This window comes from Gymnoscopelus microlampas (genome assembly GCF_963454915.1).
Source record: "Gymnoscopelus microlampas genome assembly, chromosome: 10".
In the NCBI taxonomy this organism is placed as follows: Eukaryota; Metazoa; Chordata; class Actinopteri; order Myctophiformes; family Myctophidae; genus Gymnoscopelus; species Gymnoscopelus microlampas.
Window position 1 is genome coordinate 1,961,974 of NC_139947.1, and position 23,826 is coordinate 1,985,799.

The 23,826-nt window shown below is 40.2% G+C and overlaps 2 protein-coding genes across 2 annotated transcripts in view; both read left to right on the forward strand.

The window, feature by feature from the left end:
* LOC311053443 (uncharacterized protein) overlaps window positions 1–23,826 on the forward strand; it is a 105,434-nt gene that overhangs the window by 20,038 nt on the left and 61,570 nt on the right. The window lies entirely within an intron of this gene.
* The window catches only part of LOC311052906 (uncharacterized protein), a gene marked incomplete at its 3' end in the record, with an annotated part of 39,690 nt that overhangs the window by 12,142 nt on the left and 3,722 nt on the right, over window positions 1–23,826 (forward strand). Inside the window, exons 6-14 of the mRNA XM_084068205.1 lie at window positions 1,093–1,131; window positions 1,607–1,663; window positions 6,413–8,192; window positions 10,099–10,272; window positions 10,472–10,645; window positions 11,468–11,641; window positions 12,464–12,637; window positions 13,920–14,066; window positions 14,230–14,276. Of these exons, the coding sequence (XP_083924331.1) occupies window positions 1,093–1,131; window positions 1,607–1,663; window positions 6,413–8,192; window positions 10,099–10,272; window positions 10,472–10,645; window positions 11,468–11,641; window positions 12,464–12,637; window positions 13,920–14,066; window positions 14,230–14,276 (2,766 nt within the window). The remainder of the gene's footprint in view (window positions 1–1,092; window positions 1,132–1,606; window positions 1,664–6,412; window positions 8,193–10,098; window positions 10,273–10,471; window positions 10,646–11,467; window positions 11,642–12,463; window positions 12,638–13,919; window positions 14,067–14,229; window positions 14,277–23,826) is intronic.

Below are 23,826 nucleotides of genomic sequence, written 5' to 3' on the forward strand. Positions count from 1 at the left end.
CCTACAGTGTTACATATTTGCCTGCATTGCGGTGTGATTCTCTCATCTAGACAATGAATGACTCTTTTTAATGGACACCTGCAGTGGTTGTTTAGGGTTTGCGAGTTCACCTTCCACATCAAATTATAATTCTAATCTGAAGTAGTAGACAAATGTATTTTATATGTATTTATATATCATAATAATAAGAAATGAACCACATCCAGGGTCTGTAATACTCTGTATTCCACAAACATCTCATAATTCACACTCTTACCATTGGGGATCTAATAACTGCATGGCTTTCATGTGGATCTAGGACTTCATGTGGCCCGTCTGTGATGTCAGTACTGTGATGTCAGTACTGTGATGTCAGTACTGTGACATAAGTCACCTCCATAGTTTCAGCTCGATTCATTGATTTTCTTTATAAACATAATTTTTTTAAACTTTGAATATTTCAGTGTGTGTGATAGCAGAAAGACTACAGTAGGTAATGCAGTAATTGCAGAGATGTGGAAAAGAGACATAACTGGTCTTCAGTTTAGCGTTACTACGAATATTTACTATGAAATTGTATATCATGGTGATTGTTGTAACAACAAGGCAGGTGATTTGTAATTGTGACTGCATGGAAACCTGACATATCACCACTGTCATACAAGGTTTGTAACAAAAACAAAATCAATTTCTAGCTAAATTATATATTTTAACAATCTTGCTGTCGAACATTCCCATGCAACACATCTGTCCTTCCACACATCTGCTGGGAAATTACTCCTAACATGTTAGATCAGCTCTTGAGCTCTCCTACATTCTGGTGGAGACAGGAGCTCCATCCTAACAAATGAATATTGACAACATGCTCCTACTCCTGTATGTAAAAACCTCATGAGAGGCTTGATCAACACGGACCCCAGACTGACATCACTGCAATAAAACATTGTTCTAAAATAGTGTGAAGTGACCTTTCAGTGGCTGGTATATCTGACAGTTCACTGCCAACATCTGGGTAATCTGCTCACATGGCAGAAAAATGGGACATAAATTAACCTGAAGGTGTTCCGTTCTGTAACAACATGAAGTGAAACTGATATTTTCCTCTCTACTCAGCAGCGAGAACTGAAGATGACATTGATGAAGAAAATGAAGGCAAGTCCTCATGGTTTATATCTATAAAATGCACAAGTGACTAGTCATCTTACAATGTTTTTCTATGTATGTCTTATTTGACCCTAGCCGCCAACAAAAACAACATCAGCATTCAGGATAAATTATAGACAGCTTTCATAAAACATGGGTGCTTGTTGTGTGTTTTATTTGATGAAATATGCATCACATATGCAGAGAATTCAAGACATATTTAGGAGGACAGGTCCTGTGCTCAGATTTCCATATAGAGACTGATAAAATGACTCTGATAAAATGACATTCCTCCATTAGGAACAACATTTCATCTGCATGTGTTTTCCTTTTTAAATGTCACTTCTGTTGGATGCAGAGCTCCTATTTAGCATCATACCCAGAGAACTGCTTCTCATTTGTTCATGGAGTTAACTGACATGTGTCTTGTGTCTCTGTGTGTGGTGTGATATGTTGTGCGCGTGCGTGCATGTTTGTGTCACAGAAATTCCCCTAAGAACAAGAAGTGATCCAGTAACGGTGAACAGTGATCTAGAACCTGGTATGTCTGTTTCTCTTCTGTTACTACCTGTCTATTGTTTATTATTATGTTTTTATTTTAACTGATCTTTCTTATTTGAATTGAACAGTTTCAGCAACCAGTTTCAGTTTACTCATATTTGTCTCTTTTTCATTTGCTTCCCTCTCTCCCCCTCTTTCTCCCTGTCTGCCTTTTCCCTTCACCCCCTCTCTGTCTCCCTCTCTCCGTTGTCCCTTCTCTCTCTCTCCCCCTCCCTCTCTCCCTCTCTCCAAAATAACTTGAGTTTGGTCGTGTTGTATTGTCTCTTGATCTCTCCTAAATGCTGTTGTTTGACAACATGCTTCTACTGAGGGCTGCTCTGGTTATTTCGTAATTGTTTGATTGACAGTCTTTGACACACACAAAAAATATATCCATAAAGATTTAAAGGAGTCCAGCCCACACAGCTTAACCTCTGCATTGTCTTAATGTTTTAAAGATTCTACGTTACAGACGATAAAGACTTTTGCTTTACAATCAAAAGTGTTATTTGATTTTGCTCTTATTATATCAACAACACATTAAACAAGGAGACTGTACTGCTCTCCTTAATGGTGTGGACTGGTATTTAAAGTTGTGGTGAAATATTTTGGTCATTTTATTTAGAAGTTTCAGTCTGAAACGGCATAGCAACCAATCAGAAGGTCCCATCCTTTCAGGCTATGGAACGCTGGAATCTCACTTACTGCAGCTGTGTGCAGCAGAGGGCTGCTTGCTGCTCACGCTGCCCAAGGGAGAGAGAGGCGGCCAGTGTGAAGCATATTTGCAACTATGTTGCAAATATGCAACTATAAAAAACTATAATTTTTCAGATACATATTCTAGTGTGCTGAGTATGTTTAAAACGATGAGATTCAAAACGGAGTAGTCTTGTAAGGTGCGAGTGGAGGAACGTGCAGCTATGGGAATCACACTGTTGAATGAAATCCAGTATCTATGTCATCACGCAGTACGTTTAATATAATAATATAATGACTAAGTAATTAAGATTGTCCTTTTAGGGACTTTTTTTTTGCATCTATTGTTAGGTATGTCCAAATTATGACCACGAATATGCTCTAAAAGTGTGAAAAACGTATTTTTCATTTCACCACGTCTGTAATACTCAGGCGTAGACTCCTTGTCCGTTTCATCTAGACAATCTACTTCCAACTTCCAGTATATATAGCAGGTAGATTTCAAAATGAATAAAACCTGTGTTGTCTAATCACATATTAACACGTTTCCAATTGTGTAAATAAAAGAGACTTTGACGCTTCACAAATGTAAACATAACTAATTAGAATTTGGCTAAACTTTATACTGACCATAAGAAAAGCATGCGTTTGCTACTTACACAATGTAGACACTTTAGAAGTGCGTTTGCATCCTCATTCACCTCCGTGGCAGCCGTCAATGTCGTTGTCTTAATTGATGATGTTGATTTTAAATGCTGAAACAATATTCATATGGCTTTGTTGCACTTGACAATGTAACATGATCTAAATCAACACAGAAATGCTTGCAAATGTAGGATATATTTTGTCATAAAGACAAGTGATGAGTGGAATTTGACACCACTTCAGATGAACAGTTTAACCCATTAAGATCTGTGTCATTTTTAGATTTCTTTGGCTATTCAAAAATAGCAGATCTACAAGCTCATAGCGCGGTGCTATGAGTGCTATGAGCAAATCCTTGAATATATATATCATTTTTAAAGCAAACATTTGTAACTCAAATCTTTGCTTCTGGGGATTCTACAAATGTCTTCTAAATCCTAGCAGTTTTTTCTTTTTTTATCCACAAGTTTCCTAGGGCGTTGTGGGCATCACTTCCTGTCGATTTAATTGGATATCATTGGATTTCATTGGATCAAATCGACAGGAAGTGATGCCCACAACGCCCTAGGAAACTTGTGGATATATTATAGGCTATTTATCAGTAGCCTGGCATGGCCAGACTAATATCACTGCGTAGATATTAGTCTGGAATCTCTGTGTGGAACCTGCATTTCCGAGGGGCAAATAAAATAAATGCCTCATATTTGCATACTGGGATCTGATTGGTCCCTCACAACTTCGGAGGGAGAGAAATAAAATCTCTATTGAGAGGGGACAGACCTAATCTGCCAAGGTATTTTTTTTTTGCAATGGCAGATTAGTCTGGAACCAGGCTAATATATCAGTGGTTCTCAAACTTTTTCATGTCAAGGCCCCCAAAATGATATGTATTTGGTCGCGGACCCCCATCTGAAATTGTTATGTTCCAGGAACCCCCCAGAAGCAAAGATTTTAGTTAAAAATGTACATATATATTCAAAGATTTGCACAAATTTTCCCAACTTTCTTTTTCAAAAATAGCAGATCTACAAGTTCATAGCACGGTGCTATGAGCTTGCATATCAGCTATTTTTGAATAGCCAAAGAAATCTAAAGTGACACAGACGAGTTCCCGGTCTTAAAGGGTTAACCGAACCCCCGGGACTCGGGAACATCAATAGAATTTGTAACTTAGTTGTAGATGCGATATTAATCAACATAGAGAAACTAAGTGGTCTATCTTATAACTAAAATGCATATATAATTTACAGACAAGCTGTCAAAAACAGACAGCAAGTATCTCCTTCCTGCCTGTGAGCAGTCCTGTACAGGACGCCTGTTGCAATGACAGCCGGACCTCCGTCTGGGAGGTCCCGCTGCGCTGGTCCCGGATCATATAGCGACTGCATTTAATAGAATACAAACATTAAGCACCTACAGTATGAATAAACTAAAGCATCGTTTTGTGCTGACCAACTTTATTGTGGATGTATTGACTTTAGAAGCCTATGTAAGCTCTATTTAAATGTATGCCATAAATCAGGGGTCTTCAACAGGGGGTCCGGGACCCCTAGGCCAAGGGTTCCCAAACTTTTCAGGCTGCGACCCCCCAAAATATTCATATTTGAAATGGGGACCCGCCGCCCTGATAAGCACTTGGAATTGTAGGATTTGAGGTTTTAAATTTAGTTCCACAGATAAATATTGTGAAAATAGCCAATCTGCAAGCTCACAATGTCTCGCAATGTGAGCCGTTTTCAAAATGTTTTCCTCTTTCTTAGTAATATTTGACAATTTGGCCAATGTTTGAATTTATTGTATAGTTTGTTGTTTGTAGAAATGGCCTTTTACTTAGTTCATTTTTCTAAAAGTCCTTAAAGTGTGACTTTAGAAATGTGCAGATACCCTGTATACACTTACTGTATATTGTATGTTGTTTTGTTTACTGTTGAGTGGGAAAACAATGTTGCACATGAAGCTAATCATCTGGGGACCCCTCAAAACATTTGGGGACCTCAGGGGGTCCCGACCCCCAGTTTGGGAACCACTGCCCTAGGGGGTCCTCAGAGTTACTACAGCCCAATCTTTGTGTGATAGGATTTTTATTTTTACATTAACCACTTAAACAGTACCATCCCTATTCCGAGATGAACTTCAGCCAAGAATAGCCGATCTACAAGCTCACAACAAGCCTCAGCCGCTCACTTGTACATCGGCTATTTTTGGCAAAGAGGTTTAGTGTAGAGGGCGAAAAAAGCAGACTAAGTACAAAGTGAAAGGTCAAGTTTACTAAGTGTTGACGGTTTAAGTGATTAAATGTCTGAAAATACACATTAACATGAATCCAACATACACTGATGACAGGGCTGTCAAACAACTCTATGAGAAGTGATCTATGAGATCTATGAAAAGGTTTAATCTGCAACACAAGTTTTTACAATATGTAGTGGGGGTCCCTGCTTCATCTCTCTCTCAGCTAAGGGGTCCTTGGCCTGAAAAACATTGAAGACCCCTGCATATAAGGCTATTAATCATGGAGTTGTAGGCTATATAGTTATAGTTATAGTTATAGTAAATATCAGCATGAGTAGGAGATTACTGCATGCTGAGAGACGGGCAGGAGAAATACACAGGCTTGATCTCTGTCTATATAGCTGGATCATATACAATCTATACAAAGTCACAAACAGACCACATAGTTGCTCAATTTGTATTAGTTTTACACATAAAATCACTTAATTAAAATACATGTGCTACTTCCATACAACATTTCAATTCTGACTGATGGCTGTCAATCACAAGTGTGGCACAAATATGTGACTTGCCCACAGGCGTGAAGCGGTGAGTGGAGCAGGTGTTTTCAACCGTGAAAAATTGCCAGTGTATCTGTACCGTTACACTGATGTCACGTCAAATACACATACAGTATATGAAGATCAACATGCACTGATGTCATACAAAACATATATCAAATGCACATATGGAACATGCATTGGTGTCTGACACAACATAAACCATGTAACAAGTAACAGATATGTTGTTTCTGATCCATAAAAATGGCTGCCTCTGATACGGCCATATAGCCTATGGTCATATCGGTCATATCGGCGGTGCGACACAGATGTGAGGGCCGAACCTCTAGTTTAGTAAAATAGTAAAATAGCCCATCTACAAACTCATAACATGGTGCGGCATGTAGATGTAGATATGCTATTTACGCTATTTGTAGTATGACAAATTATGTAGGGCTGTAGTGGTTAATCATTGTCATGTTAAATAATCTAACATCAAATGGAATACTTTTCTGTTAAGCAGCTACAGCAGCAGACACACGATCCCTTTAACATTAGAATGATCTAGACCTCTCATGTGAGGACCATATTTACCATAACATGCACTTATTGATGTCCTCTGTTTTTTTGTCGTTTAGGAACTCCTGCTGCTGGGTGGCAACAACACCTCAAGTCTAATTTGAAGAATAAGTTTGAGAAAGTGTCTGAGTGGAAACAACAAGTAACGGCAACACTTCTGAATAACATCTTCACAGAGCTTGACATCACAGAGGGATGGAGTGGACAGGTCAATCTGGAACATGAGGTCAGACAGATTGAAAGACCATCCAGAACAGAAGCACAAATCAAATTAGAAGACATTTTTGAACCTTTAGCTGGACAAGATAAACCAGTCAGATTAGTGATGACAAAGGGAGTGGCTGGCATTGGTAAAACAGTCTTAACTCAGAAATGCTCTCTAGACTGGGCAGAAGACAAAACCAACAAGGATATCCACTTCATGTTTCCATTCACTTTCCGAGAGCTGAATTTGATACTGAAGGAGAAGAAGAAATACAGTTTGGTGGAACTTATTCATCACTTGTTTGGTGAAACAAAGGAAGCAGGAATCTGCAGCTTCAACAATCCCAACGTTATGTTAATCTTTGATGGTCTGGATGAGTTTCGTTCTTCTTTAAACTTTAAGCAAACTAAGATCTGGACTGATGAAACAAAGCCAACGTCAGTGGATGTTCTGCTGACAAACCTCTTCAGAGGAAACCTGCTTCCCTCTGCTCGCATCTGGATAACCACACGACCTGCAGCAGCCACTCTGATCCCTAAAAAGTATGTTGACAGGGTGACAGAGGTGAGAGGGTTCAATGACCTCCAGAAGAAGGAGTACTTCACAAAGAAATTCAGTGATAAGAACCAGGCCAGTACAATCTACTCACACATCGAGACATCACGTAGCCTCCACATCATGTGTCACATCCCAGTCTTCTGTTCGATCATTGCTGCAGTTCTGGAGGACATGTTGAAAACAGTGGAGAAAGGAACACTACCAACAACCCTGACTAATATGTTCATCCACTTCATGTTGGTTCAGTCCAAACAGACGAATGTGAAGTATCATGATGAAGCTCAGACACATTCTGACTGGAATCCAGGTCAGGCCATTCTGTCTTTGGGGAAACTGGCTTATAAACAGCTGGAGAAAAGCAACCTGATCTTCTATGAAGCAGACCTGAAAGAGTGTGGCATTGATATCAGAGATGCAGCAGTGTACTCAGGAGTGTTCACAGAGATGTTTCAAGAGATGGAGGGTGGGTGGCGCCAGGACACAGTGTTCTGCTTTGTCCATCTGAGTGTTCAGGAGTTTCTGGCTGCCCTTCATGTCTTTGTCTCTTTCATCAACACCGGTGTCAACCCACTGTCAACCTCCATGTGGTCCAAGCTATTTAGATGCAAATCTAAGACAACACACCTCTATCAGAGTGCTGTAGACAAGGCCTTACAGAGTCCAAATGGACACTGGGACTTGTTCCTGCGTTTCCTAGTTGGCCTCTCATTGGAAGCCAATCAGAGTCTCTTACAAGGACTGTTGGGACAGACAGGAAGTAGGTTACAGACCAATCAGAAAACAATCAAGTACATCAAGAAGAAGATCAGGAAGAATCCCTCCCCAGAGAGAAGCATCAATCTGTTCCACTGTCTGAATGAGCTGAATGATCATTCTCTAGAGGAAGAGATCCAACAGTACCTGAGCTCAGGAAGCCTCTCCACAGAAGAACTCTCTCCTGCTCAGTGGTCAGCTCTGGTCTTCATATTGCTGTCAACAGGAAAGGAGCTGGATGTGTTTGACCTGAAGAAATACTGTCCTTCAGAGAAGGCTCTTCTGGGGCTGCTGCCAGTGATCAAAGCCTCCAATAGAGCTCTGTAGGTGAACTGATAACTGGATACATTTAATGTCATTTTTTAATGTTATGTGAAAGTAAATACAATAATTTAACTACTTAAGTCCTATAGCAAATCACAAATGGTAGAAATAGCAGATCTACTACCTGTCGCTTCGTGACTTGTTGTGGCTTAATGTAGATCGTCTATTTTTGCTATTTTCTGAAAATAGTTATCGCCAATAATGACCAAATAGGGATGGAGGGGTTAAAGTGGTACATTTGTGGAAACATTTGGGCCAGAGGCTCGGAATTGGCTGGGGAGTGTGTGTGCAAAGTTTCGCTGTGATCAGGCCAACGGTGCCGGAGATTAGCTGTTCACAGACAGAAGGACGGACGGACAGGGTGCAAAACATACTCTCTCGCCATGCCTTCGGCCTGGCGGAGACAATTAGGCCTATACAAAACAGACCAGTCACACAGCAGTCAATATGACCCGTGATAGGACCCCAGATGTACTCAAATGTTGTTAAACTGTCTTGTTTGTTAAAGTGGTTAATTGATTTGAACACTAATGTTTCTTCATGCTGAGTGGCTGTAACCTCTCCGAGAGCTAATGAAACAATGTTTTTAAATCATTGGCACTCTTAAACTAGTTCAGCTTATCCAAGAAAATTAGGAACCTTGCTCTTACATAGACTATTATACATTTTAGGCAGGTGAGACTGCCGTTTGGGAAGGCTAATATATTTGACCAACTATTATACAGTGGCAGGATGAAGTGACTGACCATGAAATAAAATGTATTGATTTAACCATGCCCCAAAAAATGCTAAATAACATTACAAGGCTTCCGATTCAATATCAAACACATCCATTAATCAGAATGATTAGGGGGATGCATGTAAGCTCTGTCTGCCTGTTTTTCTTCCCTCGTTTATCTTCGGTCTGTGTGGATTTCTATGGGGGATGGAAATATTTATATTTACAATCACAAACAGCAGCTAAAGCTCGTTCTTCTTATGTCTGTCTGTCTGTCTGTCCATTCAGTGTTGTTGTTTTAAACGTGGTGCACAGCTGCACGCACACCTGGTACACACAACACTGCACTGACTAGGGACTGACTGCTTTCCTTTTATAATAACTATAATACAACAGTCAACAGTCAGAGGTAAGATAACAAAAAATATTTAAATCAACACAATTGAGACAAACATAACTTACAAGGCAAAGGTGATAAAATCTAAGGATGAAGTCAGTGTGGAATTCCCAAATGAAGTCAGTGTGGGTCGCAGGTCTCAGCTAGCGTTACCTCCCACACCCGGGTCATAGCTCCTCAGTAGGCTTACAGATAGCAGGTGATTCAGTGTTAGTAAAAAGAAAATGCGCATCTGTGCGTGGAATATATTGTGCGTGTATGTGTTTGTAAAGCTCCAATTGATGTCAATCATACCAGCTACACCAGACAAGCGGATAAGGCGAGCACCACGTGCTCATGTTCTGTATTATACATTACTGTGGTGGTTAGCTGCAGTGCCAATGACACACCATAATCCAGACATATCTATAATGTATAATGTGCACAATAGCCAGCAGTAGCCAGGCTGTTTGACCCCAATTTGAATCATCTTGTCATGGCAGTCTACTGAATTTACCCTCTAAGTTCCATGAAATCTTGGCCATCTGTTCATGATTTATTTTACTAACAGATAGACAGCCAGACAGACAGACAGACAGACAGACAGACAGACAGACAGACATACAAACAAATTAACAGATAACCATAACCCCCATTCAACTGATTTTATTACTATCCTCAGAAGTAATGATAAAATAATACAAACACTTACTGAAATGTTTTTCCACTAATACTAATAACTGGATATGTTTCATGTATAATGTGATTTTTCATAAAATACTAACAATGATAATCACTACTGTTTCTGCAGGCTGAATGGCTGTAACCTGTCAGACAGATGCTGTGAGGAGTTATCATCGGTTCTCAGCTCCAGCTCCTCTGGTTTGAAAGAAATGGATCTAAGCAATAATTATCTGCTCGATTTAGGCGTGACACAGCTCTGCGTTGGACTGGGGAGTCCACACTGTACACTAGAGACCCTCAGGTCAGTATTCATGAACCTTCACGTTTCTTTCACGTGTAGCCTATTAATTTGCAATAGCTATTTCTCAATAGAGATAGGCCTATTGGCTTGTGTTGACCCCCCCCCCCCCCCCCCCCCACGATTTAGGCGTGACGCCACCCAAAATAGAGCATTGCAAGATAAAGTAGAAACAATGATGTAATCACTGCTATTTCTTCAGATTGAGTGGCTGTAACCTGTCAGAGAGATGCTGTGAGGAGTTATCATCAGTTATCAGCTCCAGCTCCTCTGGTTTGAAAGAAATGGATCTAAGCAATAATGATCTGTGCGATTCAGGCGTGACAAAGCTCTGCGTAGGACTGGGGAGTCCACACTGTACACTGGAGACCCTCAGGTCAGTATTCATGAACCTGTTCAACAGATGACAATTCTGGAGTAATTACACATGGAGCTTATCCTAATTACTTTTCTTTTTTGGTCTGTGTGTGTGTTGGGGGGCACAGACAATAGTATATAGTATAATAATATCTGTCAACCTGTCGAATGCAAAGACAACTTGTTAAGTTTCTCAAGTTTGGACCATTGATTCATTGAACTGGAAAGAAAGTTTGGCCCCTTCCTACTGTATGTGAAAGCCCCCCTGTACTACAGACACTATCACGGCCAAACTACTTTAGGCGTGATAATGCGCATCTGTGCGTGGAATATATTGTGTGTGTATATGTTTGTAAACACGTGTCAATCATACCAGCTACACCAGACAAGCAGATAAGGCGAGCACCACGTGCTCATGTTCTCTATTATACATTATTGTGGTGGTTAGCTGCAGTGCCAATGACACACCATAATCCAGACATATCTATAATATAGAATGTGCACAATAGCCAGCAGTAGCCAGGCTGTTTGACCCCAACTTTAATCATCTTGTCATGGCAGCCTACTGAATTTACCCTCTAAGTTCCATGAACTCTTGGCCATCTGTTCATGATTTATTTTACTAACAGATAGACAGACAGACATACAAACAAATGAACAGAATTGGAGATAACCATAACCCCCATTCAACTGATTTTATTATTATCCTCAGAAGTAATGATAAAATAATACAAATACTTACTGAAATGTTTTTCCACTAATACTAATAACTGGACATGTTTCATGTATAATGTGATGTTTCATAAAATACTAACAGCGATAATCACTACTGTTTCTTCAGATTGAGTGGCTGTAACCTGTCAGAGAGATGCTGTGAGGAGTTATCATCAGTTCTCAGCTCCAGCTCCTCTGGTTTGAAAGAAATGGATCTAAGCAATAATGATCTGTGCGATTCAGGCGTGACGAAGCTCTGCGTTGGACTGGGGAGTCCACACTGTACACTGGAGACCCTCAGGTCAGTATTCATGAACCTGTTCAACAGATGACAATTCTGGAGTAATTACACATGGAGCTTATCCTAATTACTTTTCTTTTTTGGTCTGTGTGTGTGTTGGGGGGCACAGACAATAGGATATGGTATAATAATATCTGTCAACCTGTCGAATGCAAAGACAACTTGTTAAGTTTCTCAAGTTTGGACCATTGATTCATTGAACTGGAAAAAAAGTTTGGCCCCTTCCTACTGTATTTGAAAGCCCCCCTGTACTACAGACACTATCACGGCCAAACTACTTTAGGCGTGATAATGCGCGTCTGTGCGTGGAATATATTGTGTGTGTATATGTTTGTAAACACGTGTCAATCATACCAGCTACACCAGACAAGCGGATAAGGCGAGCACCACGTGCTCATGTTCTCTATTATACATTATTGTGGTGGTTAGCTGCAGTGCCAATGACACACCATAATCCAGACATATCTATAATATATAATGCGCACAATAGCCAGCAGTAGCCAGGCTGTTTGACCCCAACTTTAATCATCTTGTCATGGCAGCCTACTGAATTTACCCTCTAAGTTCCATGAACTCTTGGCCATCTGTTCATGATTTATTTTACTAACAGATAGACAGACAGACATACAAACAAATGAACAGAATTGGAGATAACCATAACCCCCATTCAACTGATTTTATTATTATCCTCAGAAGTAATGATAAAATAATACAAATACTTACTGAAATGTTTTTCCACTAATACTAATAACTGGACATGTTTCATGTATAATGTGATGTTTCATAAAATACTAACAGCGATAATCACTACTGTTTCTTCAGATTGAGTGGCTGTAACCTGTCAGAGAGATGCTGTGAGGAGTTATCATCAGTTCTCAGCTCCAGCTCCTCTGGTTTGAAAGAAATGGATCTAAGCAATAATGATCTGTGCGATTCAGGCGTGACGAAGCTCTGCGTTGGACTGGGGAGTCCACACTGTACACTGGAGACCCTCAGGTCAGTATTCATGAACCTGTTCAACAGATGACAATTCTGGAGTAATTACACATGGAGCTTATCCTAATTACTTTTCTTTTTTGGTCTGTGTGTGTGTGGGGCACAGACAATAGGATATAGTATAATATGTGACAACTTGTTAAGTTTCACGTTTGGACCATTGATACATTGAACTAGAAAAAAAGTTTGGCCCCTTCCTATGTGAAAGCCCCCTGTACTACAGACACTACCAGGCCTCCTCCCAGCTGTCCCCATCAGCTTTGACTGTAATTTGTATTGATTGTGTATTTGTATACATGTAGGCAGCAATGTAGTTTTAATTCTGAAGGAAAAAGTCATTAGAGAATGTGTTGTGAATCCAGGGTGGTGTTTTCATTTAATAAGGAAAACAAATGATGTGTACTGTACATGCACCTGCAACATTGGTTTGAATGAATGAGTTCTTTATTCTTTATTCTTTATTAGGATCCCCATTAGCTTCCACAAAGTGGTCGCTAGTCTTCCTGGAGTTATATGCTAGATAGAGGAGAATAAACAAAGTTGTGAGTTATTCCCTCTTCATTTCCCACAATAAAAACGTTCAATGGTCAGGAAAGTTGGGAATAAATTAGTACAATATTGGAAAATGATTGTGCTCAGTAACTTTGTGTACATGATATTAAATGACAAATGTTACACACATTTGGGACAACAGAGAACTTTTCTGGATCACTTGCAGAGTGATTTTATGAATGACATAAACACTGACAGACAATCAAAACCATTAGAAGAACATGTGGAATGTAATCAGTGTCACCCTCTGAATGACATCAGTGAGTTGTATTTGATAGCTGTCATTACATCAGGTATAGCCTACAACTAATAAACATAATTTAATATGTAACCGAGTGTGGTGTAACAGGCCGCCTATTGGCCAAAATGTGGGGCAAAAACAATAAAAATGTATATGTAACAACGTGTTTACAAAATACATTAACGGTGCGTAAAGCAGCAATCCCAATGACCACTGAGCAATATTTGTGCAAAGTGTGGACCATTTGGAGCAGTGGTGTGCTGTGAGACCCTCCACAACACTGCCCTGGCACTGCATGGGTGTCTCTGTGTGTTCTAATAGAAAGATATTGTCTCCAATAGTTCCATGTTAAAATATCCCTTTTTTGTAGATAGAAAATCAGGGAGATGTGTGTGTGTGTGTGTGTGTGTGTGTGTGTGTGTGTGTGTGTGTGTGTGTGTGTGTGTGTGTGTGTGTGTGTGTGTGTGTGTGTGTGTGTGTGTACTGTAGGTTGTCAGGCTGTCAGGTCACAGAGGAAGGCTGTTCTCATCTGGTCTCAGCTCTGAGATCCAACTCCCATCTGAAAGTGTTGGACTTAAACTACAATCACCTAGGAGACACTGATCAACTCTCTGCTCTACCACTGGATGCTCTCAGGTATGAAGAGACCTGCTGCCACTCAAATGTGTTCTAGTACGTTTGGAATATATACATCATACTGTGATGATGTATAGTAGTGTTTAATGGTGAAAATCATTATCAATCATTGTTTAATTACCAAACGATATTAAGGCCTCATATTGTCTCTCTTCACCCCCAGTTTTGACCATGGTGGAGAGTGCAGGCTGAAACCAGGTGTGAGGAAGTGTAAGTGTGTATTCTATTTTATTCATGAAATCAAAGCAATACACATCCAGAGATTTAGATGAACAGCTCATATACACAGCAGCATGTGACATTCACTCATTCACATCCTACTGTGAATTTAGATGACAATAATCACAACTATAATACCAAAATGATACAGAATCTTGGGTTTTATTACAAATTACCAGCTTTTAGTATTGGGGTGAACCCTGCTTACCTGTGGTGTCCACATAGGATTCTAGAATTATACACTAAGGTTGATATATTCATCAAGCTACTGAGTACCTACTTCTCAAAGCTTTCAGCACTTCCTCTCTGAATGCAAACCCTCTGGCCTATAAAAGCACACAAAACAGAAGTACTTTAATTAATGGTAGCTTCTCTCTAATGAAACAAGTGTTGATATAGGTTTATATCAGGGGTGTCAAACTCATCTCAGGGCACAGGCCAGACTGAGTGAAATAGATATGATATTTGTTATTTTTGAAAGGTTTTGCCTATAATGTCATGCTCAACATAGTGACTCCTCCAGGTTGAAAGTGGTTAAAGGGAAAAGTTTAGGTCATATTTGAATTTGCATAATGCTATTCAATATCTTGTTCATTTCTATTGAACATGCAGTTACACATTCATATTTTGTAAATTTGTATTACATTAATTATGCTCTCATTATTTAAGCATTAAATCTGATCATAAAAAGTAACTCAGTACTTGAGTATCCTTTTGACTAGATACTTACTGACATAATTATTTGGATGGCTACTTTTACTTCTACTTGAATCATTATTGAGTACAGTTTTTGGCTACTCTTCCCCCATCTGCTTATTAAGAAATGTAGTCAGTGGTGGAAAGTACATTGACTCAAGTACTGTACTTAAGTACAATTGTGAGGTACTTTATATTTCTACTCCACTACTCCACATCTCTTGCAAATATTGTACTTTTTACTTCACTACTAGTAATATTGTAGTTACTTTGTTACACTTATAGGGGGCGGTGTAGCCGCCCCCTATAAGTGAGTTTTGGACACCGACCAAAAGATTTGTATACCCCCTAACCCTTCCATTGTTAATGCAAATCGATACTTTTGCAAAGTCAGCCAATCACATTACAGCTAGTGTCATCACCACTAACTGTAATGTGATTGGTTGACTTTGCAAATTCAGGACTTTGATTGGCTAGCGAAACACATGACACATGTGCAGCCCTATGAATAGCAGTATGGACTTTAAAAAAAGTTATTTATCCTTTTTGGGGCGGTGTAGCCGCCCCCTATAAGTGAGTTTTGGACACCGACCAAAACATTTGTGTACCCCCTAACCCTTCCATTGTTAATGCAAATCCATACTTTTTTCATATCAGCCAATCACATTACAGCTAGTGTCATCACCACTAACTGTAATGTGATTGGCTGACTTTGCAAATTCAGGACTGTGATTGGCTAGCGAAACACATGACACATGTGCAGCCCTATGAATAGCAGTATGGACTTTAAAAAAAGTAATTTATCCTGTTTTTAAAGTGAGTCATGTTGTGATGACCACACACCGCCCCATTTTTTTATTTAAGGGGGTTTCGTGTTTGTTTTTTTTCCTTGTGGCTGCTGTGGGGTAATGTAAGCCATGGGAGAAAGTGAGTAGTCTAGATGGAAAGGGGGGTCCACGCGCATAGGGTGGATTTTTTTACGCCACCTGTTTTTTCGTAATCCTTGAAGGGTGTATTTCAAGATTCTGCCAGGTAACAGGCTGAAAAAAATGTCCCATGGGGTTCATTTTTAACCCTTTCTTACACAACTCCTACCCAAGTTCCAAAATGTAAAAAAAGACAAAACAGCATAGCTATTCAAATAAACAACCTACAGGGACAAATGAACACATGTTTCCATACAATTAGGACCCAAGGAATTCATAAAAAAAAATATTATTAAGATTCAAGCACATCTTGACTCTGTTTCGGGGCAAAAACTGCACAAAAATAGCTGAAAATGGTCGTATCACATCTATTACTTCTCTTTTTGACTAAATTCTTAGATGGATTTTTCCTTGACAACTGTTTTTTTTTTTTATCCTTGAAGGGTGTATTTTAAGATTCTGCCAGGTAACAGGCTGAAAAAATGTCCCATGGGGTTCATTTTTAACCCTTTCGTACACTACCTACCCAAATTCGAAAATGTAAAAAAAAAGACAAAACAACATAGATATTCAAATAAACAACCTACAGGGACAAATGAACACATGTTTCCATACAATTAGGACCCAAGGAATTAATAAAAAACATTTATTATTAAGATTCAAGCACATCTTGACTCTGTTTCAGGGTTTTTTTCTTAATCCTTGAAGGGTGTATTTTAAGATTATGCCAGTAGTAGAGGCCCTAGGAGGGGTCCACACGCGACTGTTTATTTTTTGTTTTTTCTAGTTTTGATTTTTGGCATCCATAGGACCTCTAATATAGGGATTTTGATGATCCCAAGAAAAAAAAGTGGTCCACAGTGTGTTTTTTTCAATGTTTTATTACCCCTATGAGACCTGCGGTATGGCTGGCTGGAACGCCGGCGAGACTGTCTTTCGGACACTGTGGAACGCTCAAATTTAGACGCAGCCCAAAGATAGAGATACCATTTGATTCCAGACAACCTCAGGTTTCCAATGAGACAAACCTTGTCATAATACCTTGCAGCAAGGAAAAAACGGCCATCACCATTTTCCAAATGGTCCTTTGAGCTGTCACCTCAATATATGTGAATGGAAATGGGTTACATGGATACCTACAAGCCTCCCCTCTACAGACATGTCAAAGTTATGCCAATCTCATGCCGTTTTAGGCAAGAACCATGCAGTTGTTTGCATGCAGTACAAATATGTAATTTCCGCCTATTGTAAAAAGGAGACCACTTTACTGTATCTATAGCTATATGAGACCACTGTACTGTAGCTATAGCTGTATGAGACCACTGTACTGTATCTATAGCTGCATGAGACCACTGTACTGTATCTATAGCTGTATGAGACCACTGTACTGTATCTATAGCTGCATGAGACCACTGTACTGTATCTATAGCTGTATGAGACCACTCTACTGTATCTATAGCTGTATGAGACCACTGTACTGTATCTATAGCTGCATGAGACCACTGTACTGTATCTATAGCTGTATGAGACCACTGTACTGTATCTATAGCTGTATGAGACCACTGTACTGTATCTATAGACCACTGTACTGCATCTACACCACCGTACTGTATCTATTGCTATATGAGACCACTGTACTGTATCTAGAGACCACTGTACTGCATCTCTTGCTACAGTATATGAGACCACTGCATCTATAGCTGTATGAGAGCACGTACTGCATCTATATCCCACTGTACTGAATATATAAACCACTGTACTGCATATATAGACCATTGTACTGCACCTAAAGACCATGTAGTGCATCTGTAGACCCCTGTAGTGCATGTGTACACCACGGTAGTGCATGTGTAGACCACTGTAGTGCATCTGTAGACCACTCTAGTGCATCCGTAGACCCCTATACTGCATCTGTTGACCACTGTAGTGCATCTGTAGACCACTGTGGTGCATCTGTAGACCCCTATACTGCATCTGTAGACCCCTATACTGCATCCCCCTATACTGCATCTGTAGACCCCTATACTGCATCTGTAGACCACTCTAGTGCATCTGTAGACTACTATAGTGCATCTGCAGACCACTCTTGCATCTGTAGACCCCTATACTGCATCTGTAGACCACAGTGGTGCATCTGTAGACCACTGTGGTGCATCTGTAGACCACTCTAGTGCATCCGTAGACCCTATACTGCATCTGTAGACACCTATACTGCATCTCTAGACCCCTATACTGCATCTGTAGACCCCTATACTGCATCTGTAGACCCCTATACTGCATCTGTAGACCCCTATACTGCATCTGTAGACCACTCTAGTGCATCTGTAGACTACTCTAGTGCATCTGTAGACCACTGTAGTGCATCTGTAGACCACTGTAGTGCATCTGTAGACGACTGCAGTGCATCTGTAGACCACTCTAGTGCATCTGTACACCACTCTAGTGCATATGTAGACCACTCTAGTGCATCTGCAGACCACTCTAGTGCATCTGTAGACCACTCTAGTGCATCTGTAGACCACTGTAGTGCATCTATAGACCACTCTAGTGCATCTGTACACCACTCTAGTGCATCTGTAGACCACTCTAGTGCATCTGTAGACCACTCTAGTGCATCTGCAGACCACTCTAGTGCATCTGCAGACCACTCTAGTGCATCTGTAGAACACTCTAGTGCAGTGTTTATCAACCTTTTTGGTGCCATGGTACACCTGGCTTAGCCAAAAAAAAAAAAAAAAAAAAAAAAATATATATATATATATATATATATAATATTTACTCTCATGTACACAAGATGTAAACAAGATGTAATAAAGAAACCTTGAACATTACAAAATGTCTTTGGCCTACAAATATATAAACTTGGGTCAGTGCAATGAATGGAGAAGATGAAAAAAAAGGAAAGAGACAGTGCCTCAGTTTCACCGATTTATTTTTGGAAACATACTTCGAAACAACTTGTTTTGCTTTGATGTCATTGCCACAAGCTCTGCAATTTGGTAGCTAGCTTCCAGAGCTCTGTCACTAACCTTGGTGCTGGTGGTACTGCGTAACAATGCAGTTGTCTGTTTTGCGTTCTGTCTCGCCTTAGTAGCTTTCAAACTCACAAAATAGTCTTTGTCCTTTGTGGTGATTTCTCCATGGTGGGCCTCAAGGTGACGTTTCATCTTACTGGGAACCATAGCACTGTTTACGAGCTTGTCTCCGCACATGATGCACAGTGGAATAGGATTAGATGGGTCCCCCATAAAAGTGAAGCCAAACTTGATGTTGTCATCACGGTACAGTCTGGCTGTAGTCGTCTTGCTTGTCGCCGTTGTTGTTCCCGGCGGCACGGCGAGGACGCTGGCGGCGGCGCTGTTGTGTGTGCTGCTGTTGCAGCTGCCCTGTGCGGCCAGCTCGTCGGCAGGTCGCGGTGGCCCGGACACACCGGCAGCGCTGCTTGCAGGAGGATCTGGCAGCGGCAATGTCTTGCTGATGACGGCGAAATTTCGTCATCTGGCCCTGGGTGCATCTCTTCTTTGCTGGTGGAGCTCTCATCATCTTGTAGTAATAATACTGAGTGCCAAAGCATGTATCCTTTGCCCCTTTTATACAGTAATATTAACAACATATTTGCATTCCTATGGGTGATGATCACAGTGATCACCCATAGGAATGCAAATATTCAGTGTAGCGGCTACACTGAATGGACTCGGGCGTGGTTGAGTGTGAAACGGTCCGGATGACGGCCGTATCGATTGACGGACGCGCTATTGTTCTCGAGGGGCTGGTTTCACACTTTCTTCAAAGCTCACGGTACACCTCGCAAGTACCCGCGGTACAGAAGTGTACCATCTACCGCGGTTGATAAACACTGCTCTAGTGCATCTGTAGACCACTCTAGTACATCTGTAGACCACTGTACTGCATCTACCGAGCCTTCGTGGCGACCCCACTGTGGGCAACATGTGAATAGCTTGCCCCTACACATCGGAGCTGCCCAGTCAATTGATATTGTTCAATCTTTATTAAAGACTCATTTCTTCTGCCTGGTCTTCAGCGACAGCTGAGCCTGGCAGCTCATGTTTTTTCCTTTACTGGTGCTAATGTTATGTTTGTGTTTCTATTTCATTGGTATTTTATGCTAATGTCTATTTATGTTGCATTGTTATGTTTTGTTTTAACCTGTACAGCACTGGTCATGTTAAATTTGCCATATAAATACATTTTAAGTTGTGTTGAGTTGAGATGCAGTATAGTTGTCTATAGATACAGTACAGTGATCAATGTATGTGGTCTATAGATGCAGTACAATGGTCTATATATGCAGTACAGTAGTTTATAGATTCAGTACAGTGGGATATAAATGCATCACAGTGGTCTAGATGCAGTGTACAGTGGTCTCATACAGCTATAGATACAGTAGAGTGGTCTCATACAGCTATAGATACAGTACAGTGGTCTCATACAGCTATATATACAGTAAAGTGGTCTCCTTTTTACAATAGGCGGAAATTACGTATTTGTACTGCATGCAAAAAATTGCATGGTTCTTGCCTAAAACGGCATGAGATTGGCATAACTTTGACATGTCTGTAGAGGGGAGGCTTGTAGGTATCCATGTAACCCATTTCTATTCACATATATTGAGGTGACAGCTCAAGGGACCATTTGAAAAATGGTGATGGCCGTTTTTTCCTTGCCAAAATGTTGTCTTAACTTTGAATCATTAGGTATTTAGCCCCCTTCCCGACAAGGTATTATGACAAGGTTGGTCTCATTGGAAACCGGAGGTTGTCTGGAATCAAATGGTATCTCTATCTTTGGGCTGCGTCTAAATTTGAACGTTCCACAGTGTCCGAAAGACAGTCTCGCCGGCGTTCCAGCCAGCCATACCGCAGGTCTCATAGGGGTAATAAAACATTGAAAAAAACACACTGTGGACCACTTTTTTTTCTTGGGATCATCAAAATCCCTATATTAGAGGTCCTATGGATGCCAAAAATCAAAACTAGAAAAAAACAAAAAATAAACAGTCGCGCGTGGACCCCTCCTAGGGCCTCTACTACTGGCATAATCTTAAAATACACCCTTCAAGGATTAAGAAAAAAACCCCGAAACAGAGTCAAGATGTGCTTGAATCTTAATAATAAATGTTTTTTATGAATTCCTTGGGTCCTAATTGTATGGAAACATGTGTTCATTTGTCCCTGTAGGTTGTTTATTTGAATATCTATGCTGTTTTGTCTTTTTTTTACATTTTCGAATTTGGGTAGGTAGTGTACGAAAGGGTTAAAAATGAACCCCATGGGACATTTTTTCAGCCTGTTACCTGGCAGAATCTTAAAATACACCCTTCAAGGATAAAAAAAAAACAGTTGTCAAGGAAAAATCCATCTAAGAATTTAGTCAAAAAGAGAAGTAATAGATGTGATACGACCATTTTCAGCTATTTTTGTGCAGTTTTTGCCCCGAAACAGAGTCAAGATGTGCTTGAATCTTAATAATAACATTTTTTATGAATTCCTTGTGTCCTAATTGTATGGAAACATGTGTTCATTTGTCCCTGTAGGTTGTTTATTTGAATAGCTATGCTGTTTTGTCTTTTTTTACATTTTCGAATTTGGGTAGGAGTTGTGTAAGAAAGGGTTAAAAATGAACCCCATGGGACATTTTTTCAGCCTGTTACCTGGCAGAATCTTAAAATACACCCTTCAAGGATTGCGACTATCTCACTACACCCCTGGTAGAGAGATAGAGAGAGAGAGAGAGAGAGAGAGAGAGAGAGAGAGAGAGAGAGAGAGAGAGAGAGAGAGAGAGAGAGAGAGACACAGAGTGAGAGAGCGAAGCAGACAGACAGACAAGACAGTGTTGGAGCTGCAGTAAATAATAAAGTTAACAGCCTTCGTCTTTCAGGAGGGAGGCTAAATGTTTTCTACTGCCGTGTGGATTACCATGTGTCCAGTAGGCTATCAACTACAATTTCAGATCAAAGCCTTTGTTCATAAACCAAAGTGATTGAAGTTGGAGTTACAAAGCGATCGATCATTTCCCCCTGAAGCCTCTTGTTTTTATATTAGGCTAATAATTAGATTCTGTGGCGGCCAGCAACAGGCTATATGTAGGCTATATGAAGCATATATGTTGAATTAATCCAACAGGATAAAGCAGGCTAAATGAAGTGCTGCGGCAGCTGTCAGTCTGTCTAATCAGCACACCTCTCGTCCTCACATCAAAGGCATTGCTCATTCCAAATTAATATGTCAAATACAATCAATAAATATAGCTGCAAGCAGCGATAATATGGGGCCAGGAGAGAGAAAGAGAAATGATAATTCCTTTAACAGGTCAGTTCATGAAAGTCCTTGCGGTCTTGTTTCCAATGAGTGCCTGTGAGCAATTAGGGGTTAAGAGTCTTGCTCAGGGACAAATTTCACTAACCACTCAGCTATGGCCACCCCTCAGAGAGAGAGAGAGAGAGAGAGAGAGAGAGAGAGAGAGAGAGAGAGAGAGAGAGAGAGAGAGAGAGAGAGAGAGAGAGAGAGAGAGAGAGAGAGAGAGAGAGAGAGAGAGATAGATAGATAGATAGATAGATAGATAGATAGATAGATAGATAGATAGATAGATAGATAGAAGAGACATAGAGAGACAAATGGAAACGGAATAGATTGAAGAGAAAGACATGGAAATGGAATAGATTGAAGAGAGAGAGAGCGCCATGGAAACGGAATAGATTTAGTCATGTTTTTTGCATTTCAACTTAAATGAGTCTGCATCAAGTGAGGCTTGAACCGGCAACCTTACGGTCATGAAGCACTCTTAGGTAGCTGCAACACTACCTATAGTGCTATATCTTTGTCCAGGCTGATATTGTCTGTTGAGGATCACAAACTCTTGCCTTCTGTCATGACCCAAGCCCCTGTTTCACTAACACTAAGATCACTCGTTCACAAACCATTTACCAATGAAGAAATTGTACATCTCCTCAGAACCAAAATTAGTGAAAGTAGCCGATCTACAAGCTCACAAACCATTAAAAGTTGTCAGATTGTACATTGGCTATTTTCACAATGAAGTATGTTATACATTGAAAAAACATACTCTCATTGCTATCTGAAAAGTTGTGAGATTGTAGATCAGCTGTATGTAAAAAACACTCAATTAAGTATTTCATGTTATCTTTAACAATTGCAGATGTATTCATTGATAGTCATGTTGTGTGAAATGCAACTTAGATGAAGTCTGCACCAAGTGAGGCTTGAACTGGTGACCTTCAGGTTGTGGGGCACACATTTAAGCGAGAAGCCACCAACAGACAAGAACCTGTGAAAAAGGAGATCACACAGATCATACAGTTTCACGCAAATAGCCTGGGTTTAAGTGTTTTTCAAACTGCTCAAGATTGCGGACAATCTAAGGGCGGTGCTTACTGGTCAACGTGATAGATGTGTTCCTCATTAGTCAAGGCACATGTGTAAGCAGGTCTAATGGCTGTCGGCCAAACGAGGCATGACTTTTGCCTGTTTAAAGTTTCAATTTTCAAAAAATTGCTATAGCGCCCCCGTTTGACCAATTGGAGTAAGATTGGTTTCAGTGATATTTGGAATGGCCCTTTACATTTCTGCAAAGTTTCAAAGAATGGTAAGTCTGCATGTATGTGTTAGGGGCAGATGAATAATTGTCATAAAACGGCAATATTCATTGGCTCATTAAAGCTTCATTTTTTCACTTATGGAAGATATTTTGCAAACGTTTTTTGGTATAGGTCCAAAGTTCATGTGTAAAAAGTTTCGTGCAGATTACTCAAAAATCCCAGGAGGAGATAGGTTTTAACTGTTTTTCATATAATTCAAAATGGTGGGAGATCTAAAGGTCAGAGGTCAAAAGTCAGAGTGTGAAAGTTGTTCAGCATGAGGAGACGCATGTGTGCATCGAAG